Source organism: Lepus europaeus, chromosome 17 (genome assembly GCF_033115175.1).
Source record: "Lepus europaeus isolate LE1 chromosome 17, mLepTim1.pri, whole genome shotgun sequence".
Lineage (NCBI taxonomy): Eukaryota > Metazoa > Chordata > Mammalia > Lagomorpha > Leporidae > Lepus > Lepus europaeus.
In genome coordinates, this window is record NC_084843.1 from 33611703 (window position 1) to 33626516 (window position 14814).

Here is a 14814-nt window from a genome sequence, read left to right on the forward strand (position 1 = left end):
GCAGATTATGTTAAGTAATTTTCTGATCTGTAGCTCACACTTGTGTGTTTATTAGTTCTCTATAACTTCTAATCTTGAACCAAATTAAATAAAATGTAACATACACTTAGCAAGGCACAGCTTTCTGAGTACTGTGCCATAAATTATCTTGGTAAGCCCTCTTGTAGTATTGCCATGAGCTTTGCCAATGGGAATATTATCTCCATTTTGGTATGAGAAGGCTGAGGTACAGAAAAGTAGAGAAAAGTGACTCCCCCAAGATGAAACAAGAGCTTTCAAGTATTGGTTAGACACCCTCTTGTAGTTCTATCTACTCCCTTAATTTCTAGAAAATTGGAACTACTTGGATGTTCAGACCACAGGGTGCATTGCTCCACGAGGCACTTATGGTCTTGGCAAATGTATTTTTTTAAAGGGCAAGATAGCAAATATTTTAAGTTTTACGAGCTCTATGGTTTCTGTCACATCTGCTCAGCTCAGCTGTGGTAGCCCAAAGGCATCTGAAAATAATATGTCAATGAAATGGTGTGGCTGGATTCCAGTGAAACATGACTTAGGAAAACGGAGTAGCCAGCCCATGGGCCCTCACTAGCTGACTCCTGCCCTAAGCAGAGCTGGTTTCAGTTGAAAATTAGCAAGCAAACTGCCTCCTAGTTGGACTGTTGGGGAGGCTTTTATTGCTTCCCAACTACCAGAAGAGCCGCAGCTAATGATTGTTCTTTATTTCCAGATCCTGTCTCAGAAAGAAGAGGAGGAGAGCAGGCCTCGGCACCAGCCCAGGAAAAACCCACATCCCCTGGCAGGGCCGCTGAGCAAAAGACCAAGGATGGCGGCAGGCGGGTGGTTCAGAGCGCACAGGACCTGAGTGATGCATCCATGGATGCAGTGGGCATCCCACTCAGGGTACGCGTGTTGACCTGCAAGTCCTTCTGAGACTTCGTCTTAAACAGGCCACGACAAGCGTGTACTCACGTGTGCATGTGAAACCCCATGTGTGGGATCCAGAGGCCAGGGCAGTGGGCGGGGAGGGGCCTGTCTCACACTGTTGACTCTGCAGGCCCCCAGGCTCCGTGCTCTGGGCCTGCTGGGCAGCAGCTTTCCCAAGAGCAGATGTAGGGTGCTCAGGAGTCTCCTGAGCAGCAGGTCTCATGGTCAAATGGCCAGGAAGCTGCATGGGACAAGGTCAGAGAGTTCTGTGCAGCAGAACTTCTGAGCCGTTCTTGGCAAGCAAGCACTGGAGGGGAGAATGTTGCAAGCAGCCTGCTTTCATTACTGTCCTGTGGAGCCAGTTCAGAAATTCTTGGTGCAGGGTTAGAGAACCCCAGAGGGAGAATGAGGCCCAGGGTTCCTGTTCACAGGTTCAGGAAGATCGCGGATGGATGACACCCATGATCCAGAGTGAGCAGGAAACCCTAGGGGAACCACAGAACAGATTCAGCCGGCCACAGCCTCCTGGGCGGAACAGTTCTTGTGGCAGTTGGGCTCCGGCCCTTCCCCGCCTTCCTCCCTACACAGGCGTGACCCTCGGGCCCTGAGCAGCTCCAGGCCAGCCCAGTGTCTGACACGGCAGTCAGATGTATTCCGTTCCTCTGTGATTTCCGTTTTGTAAAAGAATTGTTTTTGCATCCCTTTGAAGGAGGACAGTAGACATGGCAGTGGGCCAAGCCTCAGAGGAACTGTTCTCTGGTCCTGAGTAATAACGCAGAAAGAGAAATCGTCACAGCTGTTCCCTGAGTGCATTTTCTCATTTAAACATTTCTCCCCGAGGGAGTGGTGGGGACTGACAGGGCTCCCATCGTACAGATGAGCAAACAGGCACTCAGAGGGGTTCTATTACTTGTCCAGGATTGCACACCATGGGGTGACAGAGTGGTCTGTCCACGTCCCTTGCCACTCCCCCTTGTGAGCCTTCTGCTCATTGCCTTGCCTGTCCTGGGGCCTTGGGCAGTTCTCCCTGGTGGTCTGTATCTCATTTCCTCATCTGTGAAGTCAGGGTGAAAATACCTGATCTCACCAGCTCTCTGTCTCCTCCCTTGTTTGCTCTTTGTCTTTGGTGGTTGGGGTGGGGGCAGCTTTGTAGAAAGCAAGCCTGCTGTGGTGTTGGGTGCTCTCCTGGGCTACATTTCACTGTGTGCACTCTAAGCCTGGCCCTGTCCTAGGGGACTTACACTCATTTCTGTGGAATAACCCAGAATAGGTAGGGGCATAGCAGAGTAAGTGAACGTGCCTCTCAGGCTCCTAGGAGGCTTTCAGGTCAGCGTGGGCTACAGATGAAATGAGATTCTCTCTAAAAGAGAAATTTTACACAGTAAGGATGGACATATTTCAAGTGGATCTTTCTCCGCTGTTTAAAAATGTGCGTTCTTTTGGTTAAATGGCAGATTCAGGTCTGAATCTCTGGGGTTGTCTGCTCTTTTTCCCGGAAGTTTCGCCGTAAGTGGGGCACTCTTGACTTCAGGTGTTGCCGCGTCCCTGTTTGATTTAATGATCAGTAAAGTTGTGAAATGTGCCAAGGTGTCCAATGTTTTTTTGCCTTTGTTTTTCTACAGAACACCGAGAGATCAAAAGACTGGTACAAGACCATGTTTAAACAGATCCACAAACTGAACAGAGGTACTGACTTTCACTTGTAGAAGCTGTGCTGTGCGCCATACCCCGACTGTTGCGGTGGGGCCTGACCTCGTTTTGCTGGGAGGCCCTGTTAGGTACTGCTCTGCCTCCGCCCGACCATGCACCTCAGAGCACAGGGCAGAGGATGCAGCTGTGTGCCTGAGATGTGGAGTTTGAGGGCCTCCCAGATGTGGAGTGCAGCAGGCTAAGCCTGGCATGCTGCTGCCTGTGCTCCAGCATCCATCTGCCCGGGATGCGAACAGCGCCCACTCCCACCTGCTTCCGGCATTAGGTCCATTTCCCTGTGTCAGCCCGTGACTGCCTTGTGGGCAAAGGGAGTTGAGAACTCACTGAACTGGAAATTAAGAAAATTCTGTTCTCAGCTAGATTCAGCCCCTCAAGCCCTCGTGGGACTACGGGCACAATCATTGCATCACTGTGCCCCACTGTGCCTGTCTTTCCTCTGAGGGACGTCACAGGGTCTCAACAAGAATACCGATGGCCTTGTGAAGTGGCATGCCCAGTGCACCTGTAAGGCTGTGGTGATAGGAAAAGTCTCCTTAGTCTGGGAGCCAGCCCCTGCTGGTAGCCCTGAGACTCAGTCAAGAGCTGACACACCAGAGCCTGCTCAGGCTGAATGAGAAGTGCTTCCAAACCGGAGGCCCATGGCATGCCGGGAGAACTATGGGCCAGCGCTCAGGCGGTCCCAGCCCCATCAGCGTCCATCAGCGCCCATCACTGCCAGTTAACTGGCAGGCAGGGATGTGGCTGCACCATGGGAAGGGTGCCCTTCCCTGTGCCCAAATCCAGTCTGGCTGCCTGGTGTGATTGACACGCGATGGCAAAGAGGTGCTCTGGTCAGGGTTCCTGTCTAAGCCACACATATTCAGTCTAATTAGCTGCGGGTGCCGATTCACATCACTGTTAATCTGCTCCTGCTGGGTTCACAAGGAACCTGGGTGTGTCCGTCTCCAAACTATTTCTGAATACCGAGGTGCTCAGTGTTTGGCATTTCTGGGTCACGTGTAAAATCTGCTGTGGTTGGGTGGATGAGTCGTGGTGGTGATGCTAAGCACCAAATCTCTATGAGTGAACAGGGTCAGTGCCACTGGTCACTTCCTAAAGTGGCCATCCATTTCCTCCAGCCACCTGCGACTCTCACCTTCAGACCCAGCCTTGCAAGTCTAATGCATGCATATTTCCTAAAGACATAGTTTCATTGGCCTGCTCATGTCATTGTTATCAACTCGATCCAAACTGCAGGTTCCAAACCAAACTACCTGCCCTAATGACAGGCAGAGGTATTTGTAGAATTAAGACTCAACATGTTTGCTTGATTCTAATGTCCACACATGAGCTTTGGTTTTAAAAAAAAAATCATCTTAGGATAGTGTATTCTTTACAAACTATTTATTATCATACTTAATACTTCTTGCCTACAAAAAGTAAGAACTTGACATGCTGTGCCATTTGGAGCCTGTTTCTATGTGATTTTTCTGTCCAAGAAGAGAAATGATGTGGTGTCTTTTGATGTGTCTCAGTGATTCAGGCAAAAGGACTGGATTTTTTTAAAGCAGTTTGAATGTCTAGCATTTCACTAGCGAAGCTTGCCATGTTCCAGAAGGCAAGGAGTCTGAACTGTATGTGGATCCCTGCTCGTTCATTCTCTCCATTTGTATCTTCCCCTATTCTCTCTCCAAAACCTGCTCCTCTCCTAGACACTCCTGAAGAAAATCCTTATTTCCCTACGTACAAATTCCCCGAACTTCCTGAAATCCAGCAAAATTCTGAAGGTACCATCAACTTAGACAGTATATCTGTTACCTTAGCCTTAAAGTAGTTCTTACAGCTCCGTTATCGGCATAAAGTTTGGCTTTTAGATTTTGTTCTTATAGTCATTTTTGGAAAGTTTTATTTCACTCATTTGCATGATGTGCTGTATTAAAATGACTAAGTCCTTTCTAATTCATTAATCTGTTTTTTAAGTGTGATGCCCTTGTGCTTTAATAACACTAAAAACGGTAATCAGTCATTTGAAAGAGTCAGCTGGGACTTGTCAGCTCCTCCACTTCACGGTGGATAGTTTCAAAACGCACTGCTTTTCTCTGCCGCAGAGGACAATCCTTATACTCCTACCTACCGGTTTCCTGCCTCTACTCCTAGTCCTAAGTCTGAAGGTAATTCAAGGGAAGTCGTGTGCCTCCCATTGTTCCAGTGCTGTTCCTTTCTTTTTCACCGGGGGGCTTTTTCCTGGTGGCTAAGGGCTGCTCCCGTTCATTTGCTTCCCTCTGACCTTGTGTTCTTGTGGTGGTGTTTTCCTCGCTGAGCCTATGAGCAGCATCTCTCTGTGGTATTTTAGCCCTGTTCCCTTAGGGTTTATGTGATTGATGGGGTAGCCAGTGTGGCTTAGTTATAACGCTTTGGACCTGGGGGCTTGGGCAAAAGCTGCCCCCAGGGCCTGATAGCCAGTGGGTGACAGGGTCACCTGCTGCTGCTGGCCAAGCAGTGATGTGGGGACTGGTGGGACCTAGACCTGCCAGCGGTCAAGAACACAAAACCTACCAGGTTCCTATATGCGCAGCTGACTCAACACTGGGCCCCTCTTGCTGTGGGCCCTCGAAGTGTTTCTGTTTGGTAGAGAGTTCCCGAGGAGGTATCCAGGTTCAAGATTCAGTCCTGGTGAGAGATGATATTCCTTGAAAGTAAGGGTTTGGCCAAGCTGGAAAGTATTTCATGAAGAGCTCTGTAGGAATTTGTACCTATATCTGAGAGCTAATTCTTTTCTGGAACAAAAAGTGTAGGTGCCAAAGAAACTTCTAAAAGGTGAGTTAAGGGCAGTCTGAGAAATATCTTTGTAGCTGGGATTGTCTGATCTTTAAATGAGTGACCCAGAAATGGGGGAAGGGGAGAAAGATGTTTTGTTGAATACTCTTCCAAGGTCAGATGTTGAGGGCTCCAGCAGTGGAGGGAGCATTTGCTGTGTGCCATGCACCGTCCTTGGAACTGGAGATAATGCTACGAGTAAGACGTGGCCTGTCCTCAAAAATTCACATCCGGTGGAAAGTTAGACAAGGCCACTTCAGCACGCTGTGTCCAGTGTGGGGCGGTTGGGAGAGCATCTGTCCAGAAGGCCACAGAAACCTTGCTGGCACACACTAGGTCCTCAGCAGTACCTGGGGAGTGTTGCTGAGTGAAGGCTTTATCCCATGGGACCAGGGCTCTTCTGTAGAGATCCCTGTGCCTCCACCTTGGTGCTTCTCTGCCCTGAACAGCTCAGTGAGCCGTACCATACGACCTTTCTCATCATCGTTTAGGTCATTCCGTCATCCAGACTCTTTTTTAAAAATTAGGTATTTGAGAGGAAGAGGGAAAAAGGAGAGAGGGAGAGGGAGGGAGGAAGAGAGGTTGATCCCATTCCCTGGTTCACTCCTCAAATACCCATAATGGCTGGGCTGAAGCTGGAAGCCAAGAACTCGATTCAAGTCTTCCATGTGGGTGACAGGAACCCAACCACTTGAGCTGCCTCTCAGGATACACATTAGCAGGAAAGTGGAATTGGGAACAGAGCCAAGACTTGAACCCAGACATTCTGATATGGGACATAGGTTTCCTAGCCAGCATCACAACCACTAGGCTGAACACCTGCCCCATCAGACTCATGGGTCACTTGCCACACATGAGGTGACTCCCTGGGAAGCTTTAGATGCAGTGTCAGCTGACATACAGTGGTCCATGTTTGGTGTCTGTCGTGTGTCCTGGTCAGTGGTTCCCAACCGTTTCACGTCTGGGTCCTATTTGAGTGAAAAGAGAAGTCTATAAGCTGACCCAGACTTAGAGACAAAAAGCTGGCGATCTAATTGTGATCAGTGGCCTCAGACCCAACAAGTCTGTTTGGTGTAGATAACTTGGTCTTTCAGTCTTGGGACGCTGAATCTAGCCAGAAGCTCTGCTGAAGAAACACCTGAGCTGGGCGAGGGAGAAGTGTCTTTCAGGGTCATTTTGGGAAATTTCAGTTTCTGATTTATGGACCCGGCCTCCCTGGTAAGAGAGCATTGCCTTCTAAGATCAGGCAAGAAGGGCAGAGCACGGTGAAGGTTCAGCCTCTCCTGGACATGGGCCGGGGAAGGCGAGCTTGGAGAAGTCCCGTGGAGAGGCACAGCGGCTCCCACGGGGCTGGAAGGTTGCCTTGGGCCTGTTGCCAGCAGCACCTGTGGCTTCCTCGGTCAGCCCAGCTGCTGGTCCTAGACAGGATTTCACGGCCTCACACCCAGGGCCCCTGTGTCGTCCAGCTGCCACAGCTAGCAACCCTGGTGACACCAATGTCTGCTTTCTGTTGCACATCAAGTCCGGCACAGGAGGGAACGGGGGTCATTTTGCCTAGCAGCATAAACAGCAAATGATGTCGTGACAACGTGTCACCTGTAATTTAGAAACAGACCTTACCATCTTTTTATTTTCAAAGACCAAAAAAGGAAGAAATAGCCTCGATGAATAAAAAGTTGCTGAACAAACAAATATGCATACCAGCAAAGATGATTAGAGTTTAACACAAGTTTCTAAGAAGTCGCCTTCCCTGGAGAGCTTTTAAAAATAGGGTTGATTCCATCTCACGCCCCCACCCCTGCCTGGGCACGGATCACTGATGCATTCAGTTAGGTCAACACTTTTCACAAATGAGGGAGACATTTGAGCGAGGTCATTTTAAAATATATTTTTTTTTAAGTTTCAGGAGGTTCTCTGGATTTCTGGGTGGGTGGTTTCTGGTTTTGATGGTGTAGGTGAGCCCTGTCCGTGGTGCTGTTCCTGATAGGGGGCCTGGGCTCTGTGCACAGAACAGTGCCTAGCTGAGGCTCTGCCCCTGGATTTTAATGCAAGTTAGGAAATAGACGGCTTTACTGAGAGGTGGAGCTCTCATTCCAAAGCCTGCCTCCTGGGGAGAAGGTTTTTGTTGCTGCTGCTGTTTTAATTCAGAATTTGGAATTAAGCCTCACCTAAGGGCCGCTGCCTCTGTCTAAATTCTAGTTGTTTACAAAGGACAAGAAACTATGTCAGTATCTCAAAGCTGGTCCCTGCTCCCCTCAGTAGTAAGCCACTTTCGGAGACTTTGTTTACACTGGAATAGCAACCTTCTTTTTCCCCCAGCTACAGTGAAAAAGTAACCTTCTGCCTAGAGTTTTAGAAGATAAATATGCATACAGTGATCATGTCTTACTGAGGTTTAAAATATACTTTAAAAAAACCTCAAACCTCTGTAAATTCCAGTGAGAAATCACCGCTAGTGGTTTCATAATCTCTCTGTGGGAGGGAAGAGATGTTACATACAGTTATACTAGGTTTCCTGAAGCAGGAGTGAGAGGGACCAGCTATGGGGAAATCTTGTTAGAAATGCAGCTCCTGCCCTTCCCTGCCGCCTGCTCTAAGGGACACAGCATGGCCAGCCCCTTACAGCTCATCGTCACACTCCTGTGGAAGATAGTGGCAGCACCACCACCCAGGTGGCAGAGTGACCGCCATGAGTTGGGCCCTTATAGATGTAGGCCTCTATGTTGAATGCATGATTCTTATCTCATTTCTGTCCTTCCAACAACCTCAGGAGATAAGCCTTCAGTTTTTAAAAGCTGATTTATTTATTTGAAAGAGTTACAGAGAGGGAGAGAAAGACAGGGAGAGATCTTCCATCTGCTTGTTCACTCCCCAGATGACCACAATGGCAGGACCAGGCTGAAGCCAAGAGCCAGGAGCTTCTTTCAGGTCTCCCATGTGTATGTCAGGGGCCCAAGCACTTAGGCCATCATCCACTGCTTTTCCCAGGCCATTAGCAGAGAGCTGGATTGGAAATGGAGCGGCCAGGACATGAACTGGCATCCACATGGGATGCCGGCACTGCAGGCAGCCGCTTTGTGTCGCAGTGCTGGCCCCAAACTTACATTTTACCAATGAGGAGTAGGAGGCTGAGAGAGGTTAAATAGTATGCATTAGACCACACAGTACGTGGCACAGCCAGAATTCGGACCTAGGTCTGTGGGGCCCCCAAATACGGACTTTTCCTTGCTCTGCCTTGCTGCTCGGCTGAGTCCATCCTCTCTCCTGACGCCCTCCGTGTTCTCGGCTGTCCCCTTCTTGTCAAGGGCTCTTCCAGGCCATCCAGCTTCCCCTGAGCCAGTCCTGCCTTCATCTTCTGGGCCACTTTCTCCCAGGATGATGTCCATGAGTTGGGACCCATGGCCGTGGTTGAAAACCACTGGCATGGAGGAGCCCCATTCTTCCCCAGCCCACCCCTTTGGGGGTGAAGGTACTTGCCCAGATGCAGTTTTTTTTTTTTTTTTTTTTTTGACAGGCAGAGTTAAACAGTGAGAGCGAGAGACAGAGAGAAGGGTCTTCCTTCCGTTGGTTCACTCCACAAATGGCCGCTATGGCCAGCACACTGAGCCGCTCCGAAGCCAGGAGCCAGGTGCTTCCTCCTGGTCTCCCATGCGGGTGCAGGGCCCAAGCACTTGGGCCATCCTCCACTGCACTCCGGGGCCACAGCAGAGAGCTGGCCTGGAAGAGGGGCAACCGGGACAGAATCCGGTGCCCCAACCGGGACTAGAACCTGCAGTACCGGCTCCGCAGGTAGAGGATTAGCCTAGATGCAGTTTTAGGAATTTGAATTAGAGTGGGGAATCCAGATTCTAAAGAAATACCCTTCACTTCTGATCATACTCAGATGACGTTGGCTCACTGGGTGTGTCTGTTGTCAAGAAGACAGAAGCTGTTTTAAAAATCATGGCTTACAGTCTGCTGCAGGAGCACGTAAGTAGTGCATTACTTCATGGTCCATGGCCGGCAAACACCTGCTGGACCCTGGCAGGGTGAAAGGCCATGGCCGAAGGGGAGATTCCAGAGACCAGACTTTCCTTTGTTCTTGGGTGCTTCTTCTGTGTTCTGAGTGAGTGGCGGCAACTGCCACCTCCTGGTGCTTGTGGCTCAAGACAGCACCTGGGCCAGCGCGTGGCTCAACAGGCTAATCCTCTGCCTTGTGGCGCCGGCACACCAGGTTCTAGTCCCTGTTGGGGTGCCGGATTCTGTCCCGGTTGCCCCTCTTCCAGGCCAGCTCTCTGCTATGGCCCGGGAGTGCAGTGGAGGATAGCCCAGGTGCTTGGGCCCTGCACCCCATAGGAGACCAGGATAAGTACCTGGCTCCTGCCATCGGATCAGCGCGGTGCGCCGGCCGCAGTGCGCCGGCTGCGGTGGCTATTGGAGGGTGAACCAACGGCAAAGGAAGACCTTTCTCTCTGTTTCTCTCTCTCTCACTGTCCACTCTGCCTGTCAAAAAAAAAAAAAAGCACCTGTAGCATCCCTGGTTGTAGATTGCACTTTCTCCTCATTCCTAGATGAGACTGCACAAAGGCAAGCGTTTAAGGAGGCCGGTTTTCCCAGGCATGTCTGTAGTTTAGTTAAAATAATCCTCTGCAGCCCTGCAGGGGTTCTAAGAACAGCCTTATTTTGCTTGAGTTAAGCAAGTCACGCTATTGTGAAGATGCTTGGCCAGGATCTGTGCCTTCTGCCCCAGACTCCAGCTGGTGCTGCCCCGAGGAGGGGCTGGGCTGCTTGCAGCGGCCACCCTTACCCTCCTTGCAAGGGCTGCCCAGCAGCTCTCCGCCTAGCCAGTGCAGTGTGCAGGCTTTGAAACATAGCCGTCATCCCCTTCCACCTGCCAGACCTCGCAGCCCAGTAGGAGATGAGGCCGGTGAGTCTTTGTCCAAGCCTCTGTTCCTCCCAGACTTCCTTCCATCGTTCCTTTCCTGCTCCACCTCAATCTCGTCTTCGAGATGTCTCCTCCAGCTATCCCACATCCTGCCCTGACTCTTCTTTAATCACTTAAGACCTAACTGCCTTTAACCACATCACAAACGGTGTTGTGACTTTCCCATACCTGCTAGACCTGCTGACTTCCTCACTCCCTTTGCTTCCTTTCCTTTGCCCATCCCACCCAGACTCTACCCAACTCCACATCTGCTCTGCTTTCCTTTAACTACTTTTGCTCTGTGTGTGTGTGTGAGAGAGAGAGAGAGAGAAAGACAGAGACAGAGAGAGAGTATGTGTGTGTGTATGTATGCACCTATATTTACATTCTTGCTCTTCCTAAGTGTATGGGTAAAACCCAAGAAAGAATTATGTTGAGCAATGGGAAAAGTATGTTTAAAACGAGCTATTAATATTAGAAAATCAAATGTAAAGGCCTAAGAAATGCATAGCATTGAAATGTGATAGAAACCAGGAAGTGGTTCCAAAAATGCTGCTTTTTTGTGCCTATCGTCTTGTTTTGGTCAGTTACCAGATATTTGTAGAGCAACAGTTTCCAGCCAGCACTTTCTCTGATTATCTTTATTATTTTTATAAATTTTTTTAAGGAGAAAAAAAAGCTCATAAAGAAAAAGTCATTTAGAGGCTCATTTAAAGTCACTGTGGCTGGACAAGGCAATTATGTGGCTCCTGGCAGTTGTAGGAGTCACTGTCCCCCCGTTGAGCTACTAAGGACAGACTGCCAAGGCCCCATGAGAATTGCTAGTGTGTAAACAGAGCCCAGCGGGGGCCTTCAGGGCTCTGAAGTGAGTCGTTTCCCCGGGGGAGTTCTGCTTAGTGTCAGAGCTTCCCAGAATCACTGGCATGGGGTGTTCTGAGAGTGCTGCCAAGCTTCTGTGCCTGTTGCTCCGTGCCGCAGGGGCCACGGTCACGAGCAGCAGTCACAAGATCCCAGCTCTGCGGAGTCCACCAGGACGTTATTTTCAAGAGAACTGAGAGAGATAGGGAAATCGGGGCTTCAGATGCCAGTTCACGGAAAGCTTGAGAAGCATTTCGTTTGGTGTGCCTTAACTGTGGTTACACACACACACACACACCATTTGACCTATTTGATTTGGCTGGCTCTGGTGCGCAGAATTGCAGAAGGATGCTCCTTCCACCCAGTTTTCCCATTCCAGGCTTTCCTTTTGCATACTCATCTGACCCAGTGTGGACTGAGCTTACCGGGAGAACATTGCAGAAAGCAAGTGGAGGATGGAGCAAGAGTGACTCTGTTGTGCATTGTCCCCGGAGACTGGACAGAGGCAGGAAAGCCACAGTATGGTGGGGTAACTCCAGCCACTTGCCTAAGCATCCCCCAGGCGTGGAGACAGGGAAAATTAGAGCAGAGGCTCTGAACTGGCCTGGCCAGCAGTGCAGTGCAGGACTTGAGTTTCAGAACCACACCTTCTGCTGCTTCTTCCATAATGGAAACGGGAACGGAGTAGCTGAGTCTCCACCTTTCTCAGGACTGGGTGCAGGAGTCTGGGCTGAAAGAACAAAGCAGCCACCCCTGTTAGGATCTCAGAGGTGCCTTAGGGAGGTAGACAGACTTGGAATCTGTTCCTGATGTCTCTCTGATTGTGCTTTAGTTGTCTTGTCTGTAAAATATTTACTTCTTCCGGGGTTCTTGCAAGGTATAAGTGAGATGATATCAATAAACCACCAGCCATCATTAGGCCCTTAATAACAGGAGATATGGTTACTTTTTCTATTTCTACACAGAAGTAAAAGTTCTTTAACCTTGGCTTTGCAACACAAACATCAAGAAATAATAAGTTATCCATCCTCTAGAACTTGTCCTAACTGCTAGAGTTGTGGAGATGAGTCTGGAAAACTGCAGTTTGCTCTCTGAGATGTCCATGCAGGGAAGTGCCCACGTCAGACCCTGTGGATACTGGGTGAGATGCGAGAAGCCTGTGCACAGGCCCCAGCTTAGCCTTTTCCCCCTATCCCGGAGAAGAAGGGAGAAAAGGAAGCTATAAGAGCATCCAGGTGCTCAGACTGCCCGGCTACCTTCATTGTCCAGCTTCCCTGTGGCTTCGGCTGCTTTTCTGAGTAAGACTTTGATAAACTCCCCCAAGCATTGCTATTTTTTCCCATCTTATGAGAACTGTTTCTTTTTTTTTTTTCTTCCAAAGAACCTTCTAGAATTCTACATCAGAAAGCTCGAGGGAACAACATTTTTTAAAGAGCTCATGCTTAAAAATATCCTTGAATATTTAAATACCATTCTTCACGCCCCTTCCCCCCATCACTGTATTTGTCACTTCATGAGCGTTTGGTAATAGTTAAGAATTAACCCTTGCCTTCCCATCTACTCATAGGCTGTCACCTTTCACGACTCAGACAAGTACAGGGTTTTGAGTTAAAATATTAGGCTAGATTTTAGGCAGTGCATATGTCGAGTTGTAGCTAAGCTAACTTTTTCATTTGGGGCAGGCATCAATTTTTTTTCTGACCAGTTTTAGTTTTTTTTTGAAAGGGTTACAGAGAGGCAGATGAAGAAAGAGGTAGAGATTGATCTGCCATCTGCTGGTTCACTCCCCAGATGGCTGCAACAGTCAGGGCTGAGCCAAGAGCTTCTTTCAGGTCTCCCACGTGGGTGCAGGAGCCCAGGAACTTGGGCCATCTTCTGCTTCTTTTCCAGGCACGTTAGCAGGGAGCTGGATCAGAAGTGGAACAGCCAGCTCTCTAGCCGGTGCCCGTACAGGATGCCCATGCTGCAGGTGGCAGCTTTACCCTCTATGCCACAGCGCCAGCCCCAGAAGCTCTGTTTAAAAAAAAAAAAGGCAACCGAATTCTTCAGAAGATTCTCTCAAAGAATGTGTTTCTGGATTCCATTTTATTCTTTCCCATACCCTGTTTTCGTAAATTGGCAAAAATAAGATTATACGCTCAGTTTGCAACAGTGAACATTTTAGGAAGAACCTTGAGCCTTGATGTTGATTAATTCTTGTCGTGAAGGAGAAAACTGGGGAGGAGAGAGGGGGAAAGGTAGCTTGGGACCTGATGCTGTTCCCTTACTTGGGAGTAGGGGCAGATGAGAATCGGGCACGGAGAAGGGACAAGCAGGAGTGACAGAGGGTTATCTGTGAGTAGCACTTAGAGCAAGAGCAGTGCTAGCTGAGTTTACATTTCATCAAGCATTCTGGCCTTTTCTGCTCTGAAACCTGAAATGACTGGCATCGAAACTCGATTAACACTTGGTTGTTAACATACGGCATCTGGCTCCTCTCCCTGTCTGTGGATCAGCTCACAGGCTTTGCTCAAGTTGTTAGGCTCTTAAGAGAGGGAGTCGAGGCTTCATTCTATGTATGTGAGTTCTGAATCTGGTTAGCAAGATACAGAAAACGAGAGGGTGGACTTCCAGGCTTTTTGGAGTGACACTTTGGAGGGACCGTCTCAGATGTAGTGACTAAATAGCCCGCATTTGGGGGACAGTCCTAATTGGAAAACCTGCTCCCAGAAGTGTGCCTGCGCTCTGAATTAGAGCTTTGTAGCTGCCTTCATGATGGGTCCAGATCTTGTGTCGGTTGTGCATGTTTTGGAGCCCCAGGGTCCTCCTTATCCAGGGATGTGTGCTCGGCCCTGCGGGAGCCCCTCCGTGTCACAGACACTCGGGCGAGTCTGATTCGGCCCAGAGTCACGAGTTAGACACGTTCCTAGGTGGTGCCTCTGCAGGGCTGACCACGTAAGCATGCCGTCATGGCTGCCTTGCGTTCAGGGAAGGAAACCTGCTCACGCAAGCAGGCTGAGAGGCAGCGGAAACATGACGGTGACAGTTTTCTCAGCCGCAGAGCCTGTGGTGATGATGGTGTGTGGGGACTCATAAAACAGGCCGGAGCTGAGGCAGGGAGCTGGAAACCACACCCTTGGGGGCTCCCCTTCCAGGGCCAGGGAAGAGGCTCTGAGCAGGGGATGCAGCGGGGGAGCCGTCTCGACGCCCCCACCTTCCACTCAGCCAGAGTGGGCGGCCCGCATCGCGGCTCTGGCAGAGGAGGGCCTTTGGCCCTTGGCCCCCTTGCATGTAGGTTGCAGCCGTGGAGGTTCTCATCCGGACTGCAGGTCCTGCGGGGCTGGGTGGACTCTGCAAACCTTGCTGCTCTCCGATGTGGTCTGCCGTGGTGTGGCTTCCCGCGCTTGACTGCTCCTCTCTGCGCTGGGCTCCCGGGTGTGGCTGGGTGTGGTGCCGGACTGGGGATGCAGGGAGCATCCGGCCCGGTTTGCTATACTTAGCTGATTGCCCCTGACGTCTTTTTGTTCTGTTCACTAGATGACGACTCCGATCTGTACTCCCCTCGTTACTCCTTTTCTGAAGATAGTAAGTGACTTTGAATTTCCTGGGTGTGGGGAGGAAGGAGAGTGGAGGGTGAGGGA

At 49.9% G+C, this 14814-nt stretch overlaps 1 protein-coding gene across 47 annotated transcripts in view; it reads left to right on the plus strand.

Annotated features, from left to right (window-relative positions):
- Positions 1-14814, plus strand: part of SORBS1 (sorbin and SH3 domain containing 1) — a 237798-nt gene that overhangs the window by 158289 nt on the left and 64695 nt on the right. For 31 of the 47 annotated variants that reach the window (XM_062215205.1, XM_062215217.1, XM_062215218.1 and 28 more), the window contains 4 exons: positions 731-903; positions 2550-2613; positions 4329-4403; positions 14711-14758. In XM_062215205.1, coding sequence (XP_062071189.1) covers positions 731-903; positions 2550-2613; positions 4329-4403; positions 14711-14758 — 360 coding nt within the window. The remainder of the gene's footprint in view (positions 1-730; positions 904-2549; positions 2614-4328; positions 4404-14710; positions 14759-14814) is intronic. The other 16 variants (XM_062215206.1, XM_062215247.1, XM_062215226.1 and 13 more) reach the window with 1 other exon arrangement.